The 23,491-nt window shown below is 35.4% G+C and overlaps 1 protein-coding gene across 1 annotated transcript in view; it reads left to right on the forward strand.

The window, feature by feature from the left end:
* Positions 1-23,491, forward strand: part of NELL1 (neural EGFL like 1) — an 870,390-nt gene that overhangs the window by 184,995 nt on the left and 661,904 nt on the right. Inside the window, exons 10-11 of the mRNA XM_051966758.1 lie at positions 1,594-1,667; positions 10,386-10,485. Of these exons, the coding sequence (XP_051822718.1) occupies positions 1,594-1,667; positions 10,386-10,485 (174 nt within the window). The remainder of the gene's footprint in view (positions 1-1,593; positions 1,668-10,385; positions 10,486-23,491) is intronic.

Below are 23,491 nucleotides of genomic sequence, written 5' to 3' on the forward strand. Positions count from 1 at the left end.
GAACTCCACATTTTAAAAAAATGAAGGATAAAATAAATAAAAATTTAAAATAGCACTAGATAATTTAAAAATAGTAATCCTGTGAGGGACAAGACATTATTATCTCCATTTTGTAGATGAAGAAACTGAGTCTGAGATAGAATAAATGAAGTATCCACAGTTATTATACAGCTAGTAAAGTATCTAAGGAACACAGATCTTTCATGAGAATCCAGCATTCTAACCACTGGGTTACCTAAGTGTGGAAACTAGAATGCAGGTCACATAGGTTATAAATAACCTAGGAACCAAACCTATGCCTTCTGGCTTGAAATTCAGCACTCGTTCTACTATGCTGCATTTTTTGGCAGTTAAAAATATTTATTGGATTGGATTGGATACCATTTTTGGTTTTAGGAAACGAGAGTATAACGGTCAGACAAGATATTTCAAGAGAAGTTTCCTAACTCCAATCTCTTTTTTTAATTAAAGCTTTTTATTTTCATGCATGGAGAATTTTTCAACATTAACCCTTGCAAAACCTTGTGTACAATTTTCCCTTCCCTTTTCCCACTCCCTCCCTTAGATGACAAGTAATCAAATACATATTAAACATGATAGAAATATATGTTAAATCCAATATATACATACATATTTATAAAATTATCTTGCTGCACAAGAAAAGTCAAATAAAACAAAAAAAAAATCAGAAAGAAGACAAAATGCAATATGCTGCATCATTTTAAAGTATATCAGAAGGGCCAAAGGTGCATGCCTGTACCAAGCACTTTAAAAATGTTATCTTATTTGAGCCTCACAGCAGCTCTGTAAAATAAGTGCTTAATTAGTCCCATTTTACAGATGAGGAAACTGAGCCAAACAGTGTCTTGCCCAGAGTAACACAGCTAGTAAGTATCTGAGACCGGATTTGAATTCAGGTTTTCCTATTGCAGATCCAGTGTGCTATCCACTGTACCAGCAGCTGCTCCAAGAGATATACTTTGATTTAGATGCTTTAGCTTTAATCTACTTCAATCCACTTGACATTTGTTAAACATCTATTATGCATAATGTACTGCGTTAGGCACTGGGGCTCCAAAATGAAAATGACTTCAAGGAACTCATATTCTACTGGGTGAATATAACATACCTGTGTATAAATATGTATATAATAATCTGAGGTAATGGGAGGGAGCCTAAGAAGAGCAGGCAAGATGGTTTAAAAAACAAGGGCCAATCTATTATCAAGTATATGAATTGTCTACCTTGATACAAAGGCTAATTAACCTTTATAAATACTTTATGGTTTAGCTCATGTGCTCTCTGCTCTTCTTAGGCTCACTCCCACCACCTCAGATTATCATATACATATTTATATACTGGTATGTTTGTTTCTTCTGTAGTCTTTTGCAACACTGAAATAATTCTAGATTTAAAAAAAAAACATATATCTTCAAGAAGTCATGACCAAAATTAGTGTTAATAATGAGAGGAGTCATAATGATCTACTTTCCCAAACTGCCATTCTCTTTCTGTGTTTAATAGTGGGTGAAAGAATCTGTTTTCCTTTAAAAAGACTCTGCCATCGTGACTAATTTGTCTTTCTTCTTACAGCAAAGTGTATCTATGGTGGAAAAGTTCTCGCTGAGGGCCATAGAATTTTAACCAAGAGCTGTCGAGAATGTCGAGTAAGTTGGAATCTTAATTTTTAAGTTTCTTAGATGGATACACATCACTTATGTATCAGTGTTTTTAAAGAGTATGGGACAAAAATATATAACTTTGTATCATGAGAACGTCACAGTATTGAAGTAAGTATGGAGAAGATTTTTTATAGGATCAAAGATTAAATGTGGATGGGACCTCAAAAGTCATTTGGACAGATATAGCAACTATGACGTGATTCTTGCCATCATGGTGCATACAATTGTGGACTCTGACATAACTATAAGCAAATAGAATGTAAAGCCACAGAGGTAGATGGTAAGTTGAAAAGAATACTGGTTCTGGAGTTAGAGAATCTGGGTTCAATCTTCCCTTTGTTGGTTATTATCTATGGACCTTGGTAAAATCACAATATCCTTCTGAAGCTCAGTTTTCCCATGTGTAAAAAGAGATTTTGGATTCAATTACCTCTAAGCTTCCTTTCATTTCTTCTAAGGATAAAATAGGGTTAAACTTGAAAAACTTGGGAATGGCTATTTGAAGTAGGATGGAGTCTGAATTATGGGAGGAATTTATTACTTAGTTTTGAAATTAAGTCGTTGCTAGACAAAGTGGACAGAAGGTGGACAAAGAGGTGGATAGATGTAAGAGCATAGGAATGAAAAGTTAGGAAGAAGTGGATTGTCCCAATTCCCAGGTAGATATTTTTCAAATCTTACTTCAAAGAGCAGATGAGAGAGATGAGAGTAGAATCTTAGATTTCACTGAAAGGGAAAGGGGTCAAGGCAAATGTCTTAACCTTTCTACACTTTAGTAAGGTGAAGAGGTTGGAGTAAAATGGTCTCTGTGTTCTTCCTGTGACCATGAGATTCTGTGAAGGCCTGGATCCAGGAAAAATAATGTCAAAGCTGGTCTATCCAAACTCTGGGTGGTTCTATGGGCAGAGTTCATTTCTCTGGTAGGAAGGAGATAATTGCCTGAGTTGAAACATCATGGCAAACAGATGCCTAGGAAGTATGTTCTTGTTTCTATCTAGGCCAGGTTCACGATTTTGCAGAAGGTTGGCTAGGCTTATAAAGAATAATTATAAAAACAATTTAGGTCTGGCAAACTGCCTTAATATTTTGAAAAGAATCCATAGGTAAGCCTGAAATTGAGGAGATGATTAAAGCAGATTTGTACAGAATATCTTCTCTCTATTTGGAAAGAAATTGATATTATATTTATAGTGGTCCCCATTTCTTTGGGAATGATCTATCAATGACAAAGAAACTGTACCATGGTATTGTAGGATTGATTGTTCATTGAATAATGATATTTCAGAATATTTTATCAAGTTTGGTAGAAGGTTATAATGGAGCCAATAAATATGAGCTTAATGGATATTACCAAATTGGAGAAAGATGGTTCAATGTAAATGGAGTCAAAGATTCTCAAATCTATTAACTAAAACCATGAGTTCTATTTTCATGATTCCTGTAAGGTTTTAGAAGAATAATAAAGCCAATTAAGGCAGAAACAAATCTGTGTTAAAAAAAATTCCATGGAGGATATCTGAGTCAGTTTGAAAAAATGAAAACAAATTATCCATGTTAGATAGTAATATTCAGTTTTAAGCAATTATTGCTCTCCTTTGACATTTCTGTAAGTAAAGCAATTTGAGAATGAAAAATCTGAGTTGTATTAAGTTGTTAGAAATTGAGGTTGAAATATTGTAATTAAGAGTGTTTGTATTTAATCTATTTCATATATAACTTCTCTTTAAGTAGGGATAATTTTTCTAGCAACACAAAGACCTGAAGGTTATGGGAAACAAATCACAATCAAGAGGATTAAAATATGTGAATCATCATCTTTTGTGCTTGAAATGTTTCTGAAAAACAAGTGAAAAGGGTGATGAAGTTAGTAATTCAGTTGGCTTCCCTTTGTGAGATGGCACTGATTTCATTCTTGTCACAGGCTTTGCATATTCCCACAAATGCAATCTTCACTATTTAAAACATTATTTGTTAATTATGATCTCATCCATTAAATGTGTTAAAGGTTGATTAGAGTTCCCAAGCTCATTTTACCAACAGCCGGTCAAATCAAGCTTCTTTTGAGAAACAACAACAAAACCTTAACCTTCTGGATTTTACATGTTGTTTTGTAAAAGATTCCCTTAGCTGAATTTGAGATGGAAATGTCTTGGACCTAGAAGATATTCTCAAGTGCATTTTTTTGCACCTATTAATAGATGAGATGTATTTTAGGTATGTAGAAAATAGTAGGACACATGGCTATGTTGAAACAACCCATACCCATAATAATATCATTTGTTATTTGTAGTATGTATTTGAAGTCTTGACATCTTAACTGGGATGGTCCAGTTTGAATAAGATTGGTGTTTTTGACCTTGGACCATAGAGAAACTTCATGCATTTTAGTGGAACTTCTGGGTCACTAAGCAAGTAACTTCTGTAAGTCATTCCTTCCAAAAAAGCATTTCCCGTACATCCCAGGAGACCATCTCTTATTTTTTTGATCCCTAAGCACTGAAGGGGTTACTTGGAGGAGGTAACCAAGTCTAAGGTAGTCAGCATGATGTAGTGCCTAGAGCACTGGACTTGGTAATAAGAAAACATGGATTGAAATACTGCTTCAAGAACTTCACTGTGATCCTAAGCAGATTATTTGACTTCATCTCACTTTTCTAATCTATAAAATGTTGACAATAAAATCTACCTCACAGAGTTGTGAGGATAAATACAGATTTTATATATATATATATATATATATATATACATATACACACACACGCACACACACACATATACAGATTTTATTTATATATACATACACATATGCATGTATATAAATATACATGCAAACTTATACAATACACTTATATCCATATATACATATACACATGCAGAGAAAGAAAGAGACAGAGTAGGGTAGGATAGAAAGAAGAAAAAGAGCATTCTATAAACTTCAGAGTACTTCAATAAATTTCAGTTGTTCCTATTATTGTATCTCAGATATTCACTTGTGTGGCCTTGAGAAAGTAAGTCAATTAACTTACCTTTCCTCATCTCTAAAAAGTAGCTGAAATATTAGCACCAGTATAATATAAATATTGTCAACTTAAAGTGAGATAGAATAAAGAAGGACCTTGAAACTTCACATCATTGTTTGTCCATACAAAACTGCTTTGAACAGCTTGAAGGTCTAGCTCACAACTGAGCAACTGGAACAAGCAAATATTGATTACCAAGATATACCCCAAGGGAACCTAATAACAAAATCTCAGTAGAAAAACTGAAAGACCATGCATCCTAAGGATTTTTTCCTTATTCTGTATGTACATTCATTTTTTTAAAAGCATATTTCTTTATGAATCATTTTGGAAAAGAAAAATCAGAACAAAAGGGAAAAACCATGAGAGAGTGAAAAAAAGAAAAGAGAAAGAGAAAAAAAAGTGAACATAACATGTGTTGATTTATATTTAGTCTCCATAATTCTCTCTCTGAATGCAAATGGTTTTTTCCTTCCAAAGTTTATTGGGATAGTTGAGAAGAACCAAGTTTTTCTTAATTCATTATTACCACAATCTTGATGTTACTCCACACAATGTATTCCTGATCCTGCTTTTTTTTTTTGATCAGCATCAGTTTGTGTAAATCTTTCTAAAATCAGCTTGTTCATGAACTTTTATGGAACAATAATATTCTGTTACTTTCATACACCTTAACTTATTCAGCCATTCCCCAACTGATCGACATCTACTCACTTTCTAATTCTTTGCCACTGCAAAAAAGAACTGCTACAATTTTTTTTTGCTATATGTGGGTCATTTTTCCTCTTTTATGATTTTCTTGGGATACTGCTGGGTCAAACGGTATGCACAGTTTGGTAGCCCTTTGGGCAGAGTTTCAAACTGCTCTTCAAAATGATTGACTCATTTCATAATTCCACCAGCAATGCATTAGTGTTCCAATTTTCCCAAATTCCCTCCAACATTTATCATTATCCTTTCCTTTCATTTTAGTCAATCTGAGAAGAGTGAGGTGGTATGTCAAAGTTGTTTTAATTTGTATTTCTGTAATCAGTAGTGATTTAGAGAATTTTTTCATCTGGTTATATAGATAGCTTTAATTTCTTCATCTAAAAATTGTCTGTTCATATCCTTTAGCTATTTATCAATTGGAGAATTTCTTGAATTCTTATAGATTTAACACAGTTCTTTATATATTTTAGAAATGAGGCCTTTATCAGAGACACTCAGTGCAGGGATTTCTTAACTTCAATTGTGGCATGGATCCCTTTGGCAATCTGACAAAACCTATGGACCATTTCTCAGGATAATATTTTAAAATTCATAAGTCAAAATACATAGAATTTTAAAAGGAAATCAATTGTGTTGAAATAGTTATGAGAATATTTTTTAAAAGCTATCAGACTTGATGTTAGGAACTACTTATCTAATCATATCCATATCTCAATAAATATTCTTTCCACAGCATACTCAATTGATAGCTTTCTATTACTAGTTGACACCCTCTATCAGTTGTTATCCAATCTTCTCTTGAAGGTCTTCATTCCCCTCCATTCCCCAGATAGCCCATTCCATTTAGGGATACTGTGACCTCTTAATCTTAGATTTCCTTATAGAAACCCTAAACTTTCCTCTTTATAACTTCTACCTGTTGGTCTTAAGCACAGGTGGAACTTCTTGGGGTAGAACAGAACAAATCTATTTCCTTTTTCATCCAATGGGTCATATATTTTAACTGAGCCATTATTTTTTCCTTAAATCTTCTCCAAGCTAAACATTTCTTTTTTTCCCCCTCTCACATGATTGTTATTTGGACATGATCTCAGGATCCTCGACTAAATATATGAAGGTAAAGCTTAGACTGAATACTTTGGCAGAAAGCCTGTAGCACAAAAAGGGCAACATGCCAGGAAGATCAGAGAAGTGTGTCTAGATAGGAAAGCCAAAGCCAAAGCCAAAGCTAGAGATTCACTTTCCAAGGAAGTAGTCATTGGGGTGGGAAAGGCAAGAGATAAGAGTCCAAAATCTATGACTCAGCAAGGAAGGGTATACAATGGAATAGTACTGCTTAGATGCTTAGCTCATTTTGTGTGTGTGTGTGTTTTAATATTATTGCCTTTCATTTTATCAGATATTAAAATATGGGTTCTTAATCTGAAGTCCTTGAAATTATTGTCTGTCTTTTTCCTCCCTCCCTTCCTTTTTTCCCTTCCTCCCTATTCTCCTTCCCTTCCTTACTTCTTTCCCTTCCTCCCTCTCTTCCTTCCTTCTTCCCTTCCTTCCCTCTCTCCTTCCTTCCCTCCTATCTTTCTTTTTATTTTCTTTCTTTCTCTTTAATTATTTCACTTTCCCCTTTCTTAATTCCTATGTACTTCTATTTCCCTCTCTAGATTGAGATACTTCTATCTAAAAAAAGAAAGATAGGCAATTATTTTTAATATATTTGGTTTATGTTGTAATCCCATCTTTTTTGTTTTATGTATTTTAAAACACAATTTTGTGTAGGGGTCCATAACCTTTACGAGACTATCAAAGGGGTTGATGAAGCAATAAAAAGGTTAGGAATGCAAACCTTAAAGAGATCACTAATTTAGCTTCTTCAATAGCTATTTAGTTGTATTTACTCATTGTGTCATGGTGTGTCACTGAAGTGATCCCAGGGATGCTTTAGAAACAACAATTATAACACGGGGTAGTTAATTGTTGAGAACAATCTTGTGGAAGCATCCCTACAGCTTTGAGTAGACAGTCTCATTAAGGATGGAATGTTAAGTCTAGGGAGAAAAAGGAACATAAGACTCATTTTTGATACTAACTAGCTATATAACTGTAAATAAAAGTCAATCCCTTTGAATTTCAGTTTTCCAGTCTATAAAATGAGCATGATACTAGTGATAGTTTTTTTTTTTTGTCAGAGGGAAGAGCTGTCATTCCTTTGATGAAGGGTATTCTTATTATGTAAATTCTCTCCACTAATACAGAACTTCATCCTATCTAGAACATGATCTCAGAGAAATGCTTGGAGCATTGAGCCATCAAGAGAGAATTTCCCATGATCACACAGCTAGTATGCAAAAATAATAAGGCTCTGTCCAGCTAGGTCTTCCTGAATCCAAGTCTAATCTTTATTGTGCCATTGTGGCTGAGAGTCTCGCATGGAAATAATATATGTAAGGCACTTTGCAAGATTTATAGCAGTATTCATCCATCTATATGCATGTATGGATGTATATGAATATGTATGAACACATTTTTCAATGTATGTGTGTGTATGTATGTATATACATACATACACACACATACATTGAAAAATGTGTATATACATACATATATATATATGTAGATAGATGTTCATATACATACCCACTGGCCCCCATACATGTGTGTATGCATATAAATAGATAATACATATATGTATATTTGTTATTAAACTGAGATTGCTAGTGAAGGAAACATTAAATGAAAGAGTGGATATATGTTATATGCTTGAATAATGTTATAAAAAGTTTATTTTTGATAGCAGTGGAGCAGATAATGTTGACCACAGCAGACTTTAGGGCATGGAGAGATTGAAGTAAGAATGAATGGCCAAAACACAGCTGTCATGTCTGGCACTTTGTGTTTTCTTTTTCGGTAGCTGAACATCCTGGCAAATAAATGCATCCCAGCAAACTAGTAAAAAGTCTCACACCTACTGGCGAATTGTAAGTTTTGACCTTCAGGTCAAAACTTAGCAAGAAGCAAGGAGAAACACGTGTCTCAACCAGTTCAGACAAGCATTCGCCTTTCCTTGACCTTACTGTGAAATTTTTACTTTCCGACTTTGACTGCCCCAGTGGATCCAGCCTCCTCTGATTCTTTGTGGCTGCTGTTGTTTTAAGCACATGCAAATAAGGTGGTCTTGACTTGACTGGGATGATGGCATGATGGGTTGCTTACCTGGAGTTTTCATTGAGTTTTATTTCTCATTCAATATTATGTAGGTAACTATCTTGAGCTCTAACAAGATATATTTTTCTTTTGTCTTCCTTGGCTCTTGAGGTAATTTATTTCAAAATATTCGCTTTCTTCCTTCTCATAAGATCATAGGTTTTAGAATTAGAAGGAACCTGAACAATGACTTGATTCAACCACTGATGTTACAATTGAGGGAACTGAGGTCCAGAGAGGCTAAGTAGTTCACCCACCATCACATATATTTATAATAAGTAATTATGCATATTCTAATCTAGTTCTCATTCTAAAAATAATGCTTTTTCTATTTAACTCTGTCTCCTATTTCCTTTTCTTATTAGATTCTATCTAAATATGTTTTTGGGGGGTGCTGGAGTGTTTTGATAATAGAGATTTATTATACTTCTAGCTTAGAGGCAGCCATGGAACGGTAATTCAGAGTTACTAAAACCTGTATTTAATTTCTGTCTCTGACACAAACTGGTTGTAAGACCCTGGACAAGTCCCTTAATTTCTCATTGTCTCAAACAATTTCTTAAATATTGAAATTTCAGAGAATGTGCTGACCTACGCTGGTAAAAGGGTTTTCCTCTCCTGGGAGATCCTTTCATGAATGAAGTCACAGGCCCAAGCCCTGTCCCTCATGAATAAGTTTATATAGCTTCTATGAATTATACATGATAGAGAAGGAATAGTAGCATGGATTATCCAAAAGTATGCTTAGTCCAAGAGTAAATCATATTTGACTTTGAAATATGACTTTGCATTTACATTTGTTTCATGTGCATGGATAGGCTTGCAGTAAGCATGGAAATCTGCAGCTCTTTATAAATTAGGAATTGGGCAGGAACACTATTAGATGTATACCTTGGGGAAAAAAAAGTATAGGATGGTCACTTAATAAATGTGACAGCTGATTGATAGACAGCCTACATGCTCCTTTCGTATCCATGAAATGTCAAGACAACTCATAAAAAGTACTTAATATTTACTGAATATTTAAATAATAATAATAATAATTTAACACATGGAACTTTTAGATTGGCAAAGTACTTTCCTTATATTATTTCATTTTATCCTACAACAATTCTATAAGATAGGTGCTGTTTTTCTTTCCTGTCATATAGATATGGAAATTAAAACTGGCAAATAAGATGCCCTGCATCACATAGCCAGTATTAAATGTTTGTTAAGGGAAATGTGGAATGGAATCAGGTTACTGGCTGATTAAATATCACTGATGATGATAATTTTTATTGACCACACAGGACTGAAACAAGGTCATGCTACTAACTAGAACCCTGGTGCCTTATATATAGTAGCTACTTAAAGCTTATTAGAATTTATAAATGAATGAATGAAGCTCTATTAAGGCATGCACTGTGTGATGTGATCTGAACTCGAGGCTAGCTCTCTATCCACAGTACCAAATTGCCTTGCACATAGTAGGCACTTAATAAATGTGGAATTAAATCAGGTTATTGGTTGGCTAAATATCCCTGAGCACCCTATGAAGAACCAGGAGGTACTTAGGTCCTCAGGGACAAAAAAAAACTGATTTGGGATATAGACTTATCTAAAAGCAAAATTGATGCTGGCTTAGGAAAATGGGATAAGATGAAGCTAGAGGAGAATTGTTCCAGGTCCTCACCATCCATTTTTGTTTAGGATGAATATTAAGTGGATGCTTTTGCCAATGATGATTCATCGTATTGAAATTCTTTTGTCTCCTTGTGTCTTTGACTTCTAGGGTGGAGTTTTAGTAAAAGTGACTGAAACGTGTCCTCCTTTGAACTGCTCAGCGGAAGATCACATTCTCCCAGAGAACCAGTGCTGTAGCGTCTGCAGAGGTGAGTCAAGATTTGGAGGACATTGAGAAGGAGGGTTGGTGATTGGGAAGAATGAGGGCTTAATGGTTTTCTAGAATGAACAGAAGAGGAAATAAAATTCCTTTTATAAGAGGATGGAATGATTGCTATGGTGAAAGTCAGGAGACCAAGACTAAATATATTTTCACACTAGTCAGTTATTACAAACATGGGCAAAGTTCTTAATATGCCCTGACTCAGTTTCCCTAACTATAATTGGGGATGATAATTTCTGTTGATCATACCAAGCTGAAATAAGGTCATACTATTAATTAGAAACCATCTGCTTTGCATCTAGTAGATACTGAAAACTTGTTTGTATTTATAAAGGAACTTGGATAGACTCAGAAGTTTCAGCAATGTAAAAACTACTTCTTCACAACATGAGTCAGGTATTATTAGAGAATAACCTAATAGATAAAATATTTGACTTGGAGTCAAGAAGACATTGATTTGAATACTCGGTCAGACATTTGCTTCTTCTCTCACTCCAGTATTATTTTTTATTAATCTGCTACTAATGGAACATGCAGCGTCATAGTATTTGCTATATTTACTTCTTTCCTTAGAGCATGGGCTAGAAAGAGATGTGAGGATCCAGGAAGATATAGAAGGATATTTTCAGTGATCCCAGAGATAGTGCCTGGGATATACTACAAAATTATAAGTTATTATTTTTTAATTTTTGTGATATTGTTTGTCATCATGGCTATCTGTGATATATAACCTATCTTGCATAAGACAGGCAGCAATAATGGTTAGAATGATAGACTGAACTGGATTCAAATCCCATCTCTGACTGTATACTGGCTAAATGACTCTGGGAAATTCTTTTATCTTAGCCCGGCTCCCTGATCAACCGCCTTTGCCTGTAAGTTATAGAGAAGGTACTGATCTACATTGGTAGGGGGAGTTTCCTCAACTGAAAATACAGTCCCTATTCCCATTCTTATGTCCCTTCCGGTCCTATTCTCTCTTCCTGTGTTTATCCCCTTCACCATCTTAATCCCCGTTCCTATTCCTATCTCTAACCCAATCTCCATCTTCACCCCTATTTCTTTCATATATCCATACATTTCCCTTTGTTATTTAGTTATTTCAGGTATGTCTGACTGTTTATGACTTCATTTGGGGTTTTCTTTGGCAAAGATTCTAGAATGGTTGCTGTTTCCTTCTCCAGCTCATTTTACTTATGAGGCAAATTAAGACAAAAATAGTTAAGTGATTTGCTCAGAGTTATGCAGCTAGTAAGTGTCAGAGACTGGATTTGAACTAAGGAAGATGAACCCTCATGACTCCAAAATGGTGCTCTAACCACTGAGCAACCTAGGTGCATCCCAATCCATCCTTATAGCTATATATTCATCCCCATTATTATTTTTATTCCCACTTCCATCCCAATCCCATGCTTATCCTTATCCCCTATTCCTATTGCTCTCTCTCCTCATCCATCACAATTTTATAAATGAGGGAACTACGATTCAGGGAAGTGAAATAACTTCTCAGTATTATGCAGCTACTAAGTATCAGAGCTCCAGTTTGAATCTGGCTTTCTCCTTCCTTAAAGTCCAACATTCTTTCACATAAATCACCTTGTCTTTATTGATAAGAGAAAGGTAATATGTTGGAAAATAAATAGCTCAGTGCAATACTGTGTATTAATGTTATTCTTATCACTTTTTCATTTTGAACTATACCTGTGATTTTATCAGTATAGGAAATTCCTAGTCAGTATATTCCTTCCACCAATGTAAATTGACTCCTCTTCTTTAACTTACAATTTTTGTGTTCCCTGAGACAGTGAGAAGTTAAGGAGCTTTATCAGAGGTGAGAATTGAATGCTTGGCTTCCTGGCTCTGAGGCTAGCTCTCTATTCATACTACCTCTCCTCACATTGACAATTGCCATTCTGTTAGAATTTTGATTACCTTTTACTTTCTGCAAGGAAGAAAATACTGAAATGTCAAATCCTTGGGCAGGACAGATATTTGGTTTTCATGAAACAGATCTGTCTGGTTTACCTTCACATCTTATTTCCAGAATTACAAGGACTCTAGTGATATTACTTCTCAATTTGGACATAGAAGTGGGGGGATAAAGAATCATATTTTTAACCCTCTGTTCTCTATACCTGTACTTCCCTCTGGAATACATTGTCCTTAGATCAAAATATTTTTGCTCAGCTTGGTATAAGTGGACAATTATGTGAAAACTTTTCAGGGAAAATGCAGCCTGCAGATAACATCTTGTATGTGGGGGACCAAATAAAGAGATATTAAAAATAATGCCTGGAGTTTTTTTGGAATTCATTCCTCAAAATCCTGTCCACTGGAAAGGTTCTTCAGCTTTGCAATGGTCCAGTGAAATTGTTTTTTAGGAGTCGTCCATTATTAATAGCCAATTGGGTTGTTAGGTGAAACTCATAATGTAATGCAAAATCCATCACTTGATTTTGTTGGTGTCAAGTGGGACTGAATTTTTGTAAGCCTTCTTCGATTTATGATTTTATTAGAGGGAATTCATTGATTGGGGCACGGAGATGCAGGAGGATTTTCATTGCTCTGACCTATTTCATTAGATTGGGTTTTATCTTTTCTGTTAGAACTTTGTTTTGCATTAACATTCTTCATACCTTTCACCAACCCTGATATTTCTTCCCCTATTTTGCAAGGAAGGACTCAGCTAATAATTTCTGAGTCTAACTTTGGTGAGGAAGACACTTGATTTCAATGAAACAGACTTTTTGTTCCCAAATCATAGAATTTGAGAGTTAGAAAGGTTGTCAGCAAACCATCCACTAGGGTTCATAAATTTATGTGAAATAATATTTTGATAACCATATATCAGTAGAACTGGTTTCCTATGTATTTATTTCTATGCATTAAAAACTTGATTTGGAAGAGTCCATAAGTATCATCATATTACCAAATAGATTCATGACTCAAAAAAGTTAAGAACCTCTGGTTCCAACCTAGTCAGTTCTAGAAAGGAACTCTCATCATGAAATATTTAATATAACAGGCCATCTATCCTCTGTTTGAAGATGCTGAGATGCTGGAGAAAATAATACCAGTTATGTTTAATGAACATGAGACAATGATAGGATTTTGTCAGTGAAAATGTCAATATAGAAAGACATACTGCCATCTGCTTGTCCATGACATTTCCAAATGACACCCACCAAAATCCTTTCATTTGTGGGATTTCCTACATTAGACTGTGAGCTCCTGGAAAGAGGAGATGGTCTCACTTTACCATATGTACTCCAAGAATTGAACACATTGCTTTACACTTTAAGTAAGTGCTTAAAAGACATGTTTTTCATTCATTCATTCCTTTACTCATCTATCCATCCATCTCTTCAAGATATCTTTCATTGTTAGGAAGTTCTTCTTTATATCCAACCTAAATTTGTAACTTTAACACATGGTTCTGTTTCTGGCCTCTTCCACATGATAGGCCTTAATACATTTGAAGACAGCCATTAATCTCTCCCTGTGTCTTCTCTCTTTTCTGTGATAAACATTCCCAGTCCATGTAACCATTTCTCAACTATTTGTGTGCTCAAGACTATTCACCATTATGGATGCCCATGTTTGGCAAAGATCCAAGTTATTTCCTAAACTTTGGCAACTAGAACTAAGCAGTCTTTCCGACAGAGTCTGAACAATTCAAAGTATAGCAATTCTATCATCACTCTGTTCCTGGAAGCTAACTCTCTCTTATGCAATCTCATATTCTTTGGATTCAAGATAATTTGCTCTCAAGATGCAACCTTAACCTCCATTAAAATCTTCTGATGCTTCATCAAGGCATAAAAGTGATTTTTACCTTATCAAATATCATGCCAGTAGAGAAGAAGCCCTGGTATCTTAAAAGAGTTTCTGGTTTGTTGCATGATATTTTGGTTTAGTTTGGACAATAAGTTGTCTATTGTCTAAGATCAGTCCAGCTAAATTTGGAAAAGTTCAATCATTAAAGTCTTGGTTATCTTGTGATGATTATTCTTATTTTTAAAAACTTTAAAAATATTTATTATTTCTACATAATTTATTATCTCATTCCCAACGTTTCCCCCATTCACTAAACAACAATAACAAAAATTTTACAGTAAACATAAATAGTCCAAAGAAACAAATTTTCACATTTCCCTTCTCTAGGAAAACGTCCATCACCACTACAGTAGAAAGTAAAATACTTAAAGCAAATCATGATAGGCACATGCTAAAATGTGGAGGGAGCATCATGTATGTTGAAAGAGAAAGTAGAGTGGTAAATGGAAAGAATACTGGCTCTAGTTCCAGAAAAACTTGCTCAAATTTTATATATTCCTCTGACTATAAGTGAAATGTTGGTTAAATCATTTAGCCTTGATGTGCAACCATTTCCTTTTTAAATGAGGCAATGGGAGCCTCTTTAAAATGTAGGATGATATTTTATGGGGAATTTCATTTTGGCTGATAAAAAGGAGGCAGTGTCTGTCATAACTATGGCAAATTCTGTCTTCAAACCAGGTGAAATCTAAAAATCTAGCCCTCTTCTCCATCTTCCCCCAAATATTCAATTGTTAATGGAAGCTATTTAGTAGCTTTTCCTTTTTTCTTCTCTCTGCTATCTCTTTAAGTAGTGAATCATCTTCTTCCTAGATTTTAGGTAGGTAGCCCAGAACTGTGATAATCAACCTGCATTTGTTTTCCTCTAGATATTACTTTGCAATTCAGACCATCCAAATGTTAGAGAAGTATTTTTGGTAGAGAGTAAGCATTGTGTTTTCTCAATCATGAAAAGTTCATTTTAGGATGTAGCATGATATGGTAGAAAAAAGTCCTAGGTTCAAATCCCACTTCTTGGGAGAGTTTAGGAAATTTATTTAGTCTTTCTGTTTTCAAAGTTCTCATCTGAAAAAAGAAAGATGGTTCTGGATGTCCCATGTCCCTTCAAAATCTCATTTAACTCTCATGAAGTTAAACCAGTTATCATTATTCCACTTAAAATGTTTGTTCTAAATTCTTCTCCCCATGAATGTTACTTTACATTTCTTCATCACACCTTCTCCCCATGAATATTACTCTACATTTCTTCATCATACTTTGTTTCTTTAGGAAAACATTAGATGCGGCAAAAATTCTATCTGTATGTGTTAGGAGTTTTTATTTTTGAATATTTATTTGCCCCCCTCTCCCCTGTCTTCCACTTCTTGTCATTAAAGTCCCCCCTGAAGGAGTAGAATTGACAATTACTATTCTGACTAGCATTAGGGAGCCTGGTAGGCTCCTGCAGATCCAAATTATTCCATTGTCTTCTCTTCCCACTTTTTCTAAAACAAAGTAATGAAAAGGTGAGAAATACTCAATTTCTATGTAAAGCAATTTTTCTCTTGTATACTGTATGGCTGCACCAGAATTGAATGGATTTGAGTCTTATGTTGCCTGGCTCCACCAAGGGTAGTCTCTGCTTGATGAGCTGAAACGTGCATTTCATTGAAGAAAACGGCAGTGTAATACAAATGTATGGCTTCTGTCACCCTGAAGTTATTGATTACAAGAAAGAGAGAGGCTTCTGGTTTCTTCAATATCTGCCCAGGAAGGCCCTACAATTAGCATATTTATCATCTTTCTCTGTCTCAGTGGGAAAGTCAAGGCTGTTTCTGAGGACGAGCAAAATAAAATAAAACTGTGCTGCAAGAGTCACTCCTCAGAAGTTGAAATCAAACCTTTCTCATGCATAGCATGGGGGAATTTGAGCTTTTCATTTTAGGCTGTTTTACCTGCAGAAACTCAGAATGACAAACTGGGGCTTTCTTCTGAGGGATCTACTGTGGTATGTTTTTGCTCTTTACCCCTCTACAGATGCGATTAAATAATAGCTCTTAGAATTCCTGATTTTGTGCCATCAAGATTCAGTGAGAGAACACAGTGATATCATACTGGATGAGTTCTGATGTCTCAATGCCAGAAGACAAGAAGAAGATGGCAATGGATTCAGTGACCCTCCTTCTTACCACATAAGGGATTGTGATGCTTCCTTGGGACACTGTTTGCTTTGGAACGGTGCAAGAGTTCATCCATGTGGTCCTTTATTTATGAAGTAAATGCTCCTGAGTTTGTCAGTAGATTTTTCCTCTCAGCAAAAATTGAATTCTTTCTTTCTTTTATTTTATCTTGGTGAACCAGCCACATATTCTCATTTTGTTCCCCACTGGACTGATCAGTTCATCCATTCAGCAGGCATTCATTAAGTAACTATACTGTATTCAAGGCATTGTGTTTTGGTCTGGGATGATAATAACAAAATGAAAAATGAACAAATGTCTTCAAAGACCTGACTTTACTCCAGGATGAGAGAAACACTATGTGGTCACAGACAAGACTTTCTCTGGGAAAAACCAATTGTTCTGAATGGGAATCAAGATCCAGAATGGGACTTCCCTAGTTCCATGTTCTAAGCAACTGAACTGTGACATCAAACCCAGGAATACAAGCGATCTTTAGCCATCAACCGGCCACCTTTGCCTGATCTGTTATTGCACTGTGCCCAATACAATAATTAATTCCACAGCCTTTTATATAGAGTATGAAGCTCACCGTCTGCCTCTGATAGGCAGTTAGTTAAGCCCACAGAGCTGACAGGGTGTTCCTAGGCAGAGCTACAAAACGGGATACATGGGGGGAAATGGAATTGAGGTGATGGATGGAGATGGGTGGGTGGATCGTATGTTCTGAGATTGCCAGTGCTCAAGGTCTCAGTAATAGGCAGCCTTACCTGTGATAGCCTTAATCAGCTTTGCAATTTCTCTCGGACTCACTGGACAGTTTCTGCTGACAGCATGGTATTTGTTTATCCTGCTCATTATCTTCCCATGATGTGGCTAACAGGAGCCAAACCACTTGAAGTATGAGCAGGGGATGCAAAGAAGGGGAGTGGGCTGATTTCCAGATTTTGGCCTGGAGCAGGAACAGTGAAAACCTGATTGGAAATATGGGCACAAAAGGCCCTCAAAATGCTCAGTTACAGAAAACAAAGCAACAACCTTGACAAACTGTTCACTGGAATACTTGTGGGAGAGAACAGAGACCATTTGGCCAATTCGAAAATTCTTGACACTCTCCCCAGTATTTTATTCCCTTCGTGATCGTCTCTAATTGTATCTTGAATGTCTCGAATGACTTTGGTGGGCTCTGTTGCATGTTTATGGCTTTCAGTGAAGGGAAAAAAAGTTCTTTCCAACATCTGTTCAGAATGTGTTTATCTGTAATTTTAATTCATGCTCACTTGCCTTGTCATCTGTGCTGGACTGAAATTAGTTGAGATTATCTGTACTATTTAAGATTTTATGCACTTCAATTAAATCCTCCCAAACAGCTTCTGCATTACACAGTTTCTTTTTAAGTTGTCCTTATTATTCTAGGTGAATTGCAATTGAAATAGCTTCAGAGAAGGAATCTGGATGTATGAAAAGTAGAAGAGCCAAATCTTTGCAGCAGCAGTCAAACGATGTATGTGTGTCATGGCTCGTAATCGGAAACTGGGCAATTTGCAAATGGGCTACCACCTCTTTAATTTACTCAACTTACTGTCATGCCATTGAACTGGGAAGACAAGACTCCTGAATGAGTCAAGAAAAGACAGGGAGTTAGGGGTTGGAGCAAACTGAGAGTTTAATTTGAACATAGAAAGTTCACAGAAGCCAAACACCAAGATAGAATAGTGAGCCAAAGTAGGGTAATCTGTCAAGAATGATTCATTAGACCAGAGACAAGAGGACTTTAAAACAGACATGGCCTATGTTGAAGAGTAATATTCTTTTTTTAAAATAACTTTTTATTGACAGAACCCATGCCAGGGTAATTTTTTACAGCATTATCCCTTGTACTCACTTCTGTTCTGATTTTTCCCCTCCCTCCCTCCACCCCCTCCCCCAGATGGCAAGCAATCCTATACATGTTTAATATGTTACAGTATATCCTAGATAAGAGTAATATTCTTATAGTCATACTTTTTTTGCAGAACTTTGTGGCGGTTTCTAACAGAGGGGATTAACCATTATGTGGCAATTCATCAGTCTGCTAAACATAGCCCCCTTTTCCTCCCCCCTTCTCTTTATGGCTCAAGCTTATTTTGATGGGCTAAGGGGGCAACATTTAGCTGGTCACTTGGGGTTTTTGTGTGGCCAGTAAAGCCTTATTCCTTGTCATTCAAAAAAGTAGAACCAGCCTCATTTGTCTTTAAAATCAAGGAAATTACATTTACATAGTCCTTGGAAAAGTACTATTAAACAAGGCAATTTTAGGAGTAAGTCCAACACATAAATTCTTCTTCTCCAAAACTGGGAGATAAGACATAGATTACAATTTTCAGAGTATAACTATTTTTTTCTCCCCTTTTATATGTTCCTTCAAATGCAGGGTTCCTTAACCTTTATAAACTCTTAATTCTATGATAGATTTTCAAAGATCTCCGAATTTTGTAAAATTTTTCATAACTGTTCCTTAATATAATTTATTTCCTTTGTAATCCCATGTATTTTATTTTGTGCATTTACAAAACAACATTCTAGGAAGTGGTCCATAGTCTTCACTAGATTGCCAGAAGGTTCCATAACCCAAACATTGTAAAGAACTCCTGGTGACCTCAAAACTATGAGGCCCAAACAGGATGCTGGAATAAATCCAGGTCTTATTACTATTCTTCCTAAAATATTGACCAACATAAAGTTTATCTTGGAATCCATCCATTCGTATCCAAAGACACATAACAGTGGATACCCACTAAAGAATCTTCTTTTCCTAGCATTCAACAAGCCTGTTTTCACATTGGGGAAAAATGATGTTCAGAAGAGATTAAATTTGAGGTTTTTGACAAATTTTATGGTGCTGACAGCTGAAGATTAAAGTATATTGGATTTGAAATGAGAGGACCTACATTAAAATCTTTCTGATATTTTCTAGTATCTACTTGGGAAAGTCACTCTGGGCTTTAGTTTACTTTCTTTTGTTAAATTTGGGAGTTGGATTAAATATCTTCCAGAACAGAAGCAGCTACACCCAGAGAAAGAACACTGGGAAATGAATATAAACTGCTTGCATTTTTGTTTTTCTTCCCGGGTTATTTATACCTTCTGAATTCAATTCTCCCTGTGCAACAAGAAAACTGTCCGGTTCTGCACACATATATTGTATCTAGGATATACTGTAACCTATTCAACAGGTAAAGGACTGTTTGACATCTAGGGGAAGGGGTGGAGAGAGGGAGGGAGGGAGGGAGGGGAAAAATCGGAAGAGAAGTGAATGCAAGGGATAATGCTGTAAAAAATTACCCTGGCATGCGTTCTATCAATAAAAAGTTATTAAAAAAAAAAAGAAAAGAAAAAAGAAAAAAAAGAGATATCTTCCAGAGCCTCTTCTATATTTAAGTCTTGAAGTCTACAGTTCTAAAGATGAAGGGAAGCTATAATAGTGAAAGAAGAGCCTATATGTCAGAAAAATAACTGAGATAAGAAATGGGAATATTGTGTCATAGGTTCAATCAGCAACTATTTATCAAGGGTCTACTTTGTACCACCCATTGTGTTAGGCACTATCACTACAAAAACAAACAAAAAATTGTTCCATGGATATAGAGCAGGAATCTGGAATGCAGTAAGTTTCATAGGGAATAAATAAGGAAAGCAAAATCCTGAGAGGAAGCCTGAGAATGTATAGGGAATTTAAAATGTGACAGCAAATAATAGCAGAAATGGGCTTTTTAAGATATTATAGAGGAGCTCACAGAGGGCAGAATAGAATGGTATTGAGAAGAAATACTTGGAAAGTAAAATAAATCGTTTGGAAATGTAAGAGAAAACATCCCTAAAATATAAATAGGTATATTTTGTGAATGGGAAGAAAACATAAAATTTAGCCTGAATAGGTTTGTGCACACTTATAGAGGACTTTTTTCTTTACTGTGATGTAGAATGCCCAAAGGTTTTGGGACTCCCAGAGGGAAATTAAGAGATTGCAAGAAACTAGTCTTTAGAATTTCCCTACCATAAGAGGTTTCTGTCCGTTAAAGAAGTGCTCTACATTGTGAGCTGAATAAAACTCAGACTTTTTAATTTTGTCTCCATGATCTGGCCTCGGTCTATATTTATAATCTTAAAAGTATCATAGAATTTCATAGAAAGGCTATAAAGTCTTTCCAGCTTCAACTGATTTGAGTTGAATTGAATTTATAGAATTGAATTAAGGACATTAAGAGCTTGAATTTCATTGTTATAGAGTTTGAGATCCCAGTTACTAACATGCCACGATGAGGTAAATGATAACAATGATGATTATTGTCACTTGGCAAATATTTGTTGAAAGGATGAAGGGCTGGATGTTTCTGCTTCAGTGGATATAGTGTATCTTATTCAAACAGAAGCATTTTATAGTATTTACATCTGTAAGTACTATTAGCTCTTCCTTGTTCTGGAAGCACAATTTAACCATCTTTGGATTCTGATTATTATGTCCTATGTATGGTTGAAAGGAATGAAGAAAAAGTCCTGAAAGTATTTAAGGGAATTTGTCTTAGATTGTCAAAGGTGTGCAGCAGAAATAAGAACTCTTGCAGATTCTTGCAGACTCTGGGACAAAATAGGCAGAGGGTGAAATTAATAATGCAACTATTTACGGTCCTGGGTCCAGTCAATATAATGGTTTAATTAATGAGCAGTTGTGACATTGGAAATGGGCCATATCCTCTGACAAGACAAATGTGACCCCTGAAATATTATTCTTTTGGAAACAACAATAAAAGGGACTTCTAGTTGTGACCATCATTAAAATCATTTTGTAATCTCTATGGGCGTATTCTCTGCTGGCAGAGTCCTCAGACTTCTAGGACCCTTGGATCCCCTTTTCTGAGTTTTGTCAAAAACTCAGCTAGATCCAGTTTTGGGATTCTCACCTGAAACATGGCAGTGGGAAGGAATAGTAGGAAATCTATACAAGATCAGCTATCATTGACTGAAAATTAGAGAGGAACTTTAAATCATGTAATCTACCTTTCTCTCTTGTTTTATAATTGGGAAAACTGAGGCTGAGAGAAAGTGATTTTCCCAGAATCATATAGGTAGTAAGGAGCAGAACTAGGTCATAGGATCATATATCTAGTATTCAAAGAACTAGAGTTTAGTACATTTAGTGCAATGGCCTCCTATTAAAAATTGGATACAGAAGCCTAGCAAGATCTCATGATTATTAAATATCAGAAGTGAGATTTGAACCCAGGTGCTGTGACTTCAGAACCAGTCCACTCTCTGCTATACCACATTAAGGCTCCTAATAAAATTGGGCTGTGACTTGACAGGCTAGTTTAGTTAAACAAGTTTGATTGATTTCCCCTCTCTTCCCCCTTCTGAATTGACTGCCTAAATTGTCAAGTTGTATGACTGAGCTGAGCAACTGATTGAATGAATTGATTTGTATAGTCCCAGTGCATATAGAACACAGCATCAACTTGACTCCTCCAGTGATAAATTCGGCTTTAGTTCTCATCTTTAGGAGGAAAACAATAGCACAAATGTAGCAGGACCTGAATAACAAGAGTTTGTTAGATGAATTAGTGATTAAATGAAAATAGGGTCACTTTCTTGGCTTTTTATGAAATTAGAAATTGCCACATTACTAAATGACTAATTGTGAACAGCATGACATGTGCTTATTTGGTGGAGAGGTACTGGACACAAGATTGGAGGGAAGAACACAGGTTAAGAGAGAAGTATATAGGAGACAAAACATTAGATTTCTAGTATAGAAGAGTTTGGACAAATATTCCTTATTACATTTCCTATTTTAGTCTGATTTTGAGAGAGAATTTTTTTTTTAGGATTTGTTTCAGGAACAGCAATAGCTAGTTTTCCATTTGAAGGCTTTCCCTTGCTTCCCATCCCACTCCCTCATATAAAAATATTAAAGATAATTTAGTTCAAATACTCATTAATGCCATAGCAGCTATGGCATAGTGGGATAAAGATCCTACCTCAAAGTGAGGAAAACCAGAGTTCAAGTCTTGTGTCTGACACCTGCTAGCTGTATGATTTTGGGACAAGCAGATTAATCTCTCAATGACTCAGACAAGAGTCTAAGTCTGTAAATTACCATCCGATATAAATCTCTATTGATAGAGCAAATTTCCATATTAGGAGTACTCCATACCAATAAAACAGTGCTGTTCCAAAAGCTCAGAACCCACTTAAATAGTGCAAACTCCATGTGCAGACTGTATTATTAAATTAGCTTTTACATTATAGTGTACACATGTGAAATGATAACTATAATTCTTGAGAACATTTTCTCAGCCTCATTCTATAATTCACAATGGTTTTTTAACTGCTCTGCTGAGCTTCCTAAAGTTCATTGACAGTTCTTTTGATCCTTCTCAAGAATAGTAATTACAAATTCTGTGACTTGTAAGAAGTTAGCTCGTTATCCAAAAATTTTAGTCACTTCCTTACACTGTGATATTGTGAGGGTGGTGTTCTTTAATCATTATGTATGTCAGTTTTGTCTTCCCAATTATATTATAAATGATCTAAGGGCTAAGCTGGGTTGCCTTTCTTTGTCTACTGATTTCCAGCTTATAAATTAATTAATTGATTAATTATTTTCCCAATACTTTTAATGAGTTTAGTGTCTTCAGAACTTTCCAAATTTCTCTTTGCCAAAACTTTTCAAATCTTTATTTGCTTTTTGTTTTTGTTTTTGTTTCTAATATCTATTTGTTTGTATTTGAGGTAATTGGAGTTAAATGTCTTGCCCAGTTTCACACAGCTAGTATCTGAGGCTGAATTTGAACTTGGGTCCTCCAGACTCCAGGGCTAGCGCTCTATCCACTGCGCTATCTAGCTGTCCCTTATTTTTTTTTTTGATAGTAAAAAAATTGAGTTCCAAATTCTCTACCTGCCTCTTGCTACTTTTATCAAGTATACATATGAATTCATGCAAAACGTATTTCCAAATTA

The sequence above is a fragment of the Antechinus flavipes genome, chromosome 6, assembly GCF_016432865.1.
Source record: "Antechinus flavipes isolate AdamAnt ecotype Samford, QLD, Australia chromosome 6, AdamAnt_v2, whole genome shotgun sequence".
NCBI classification, from domain to species: domain Eukaryota; kingdom Metazoa; phylum Chordata; class Mammalia; order Dasyuromorphia; family Dasyuridae; genus Antechinus; species Antechinus flavipes.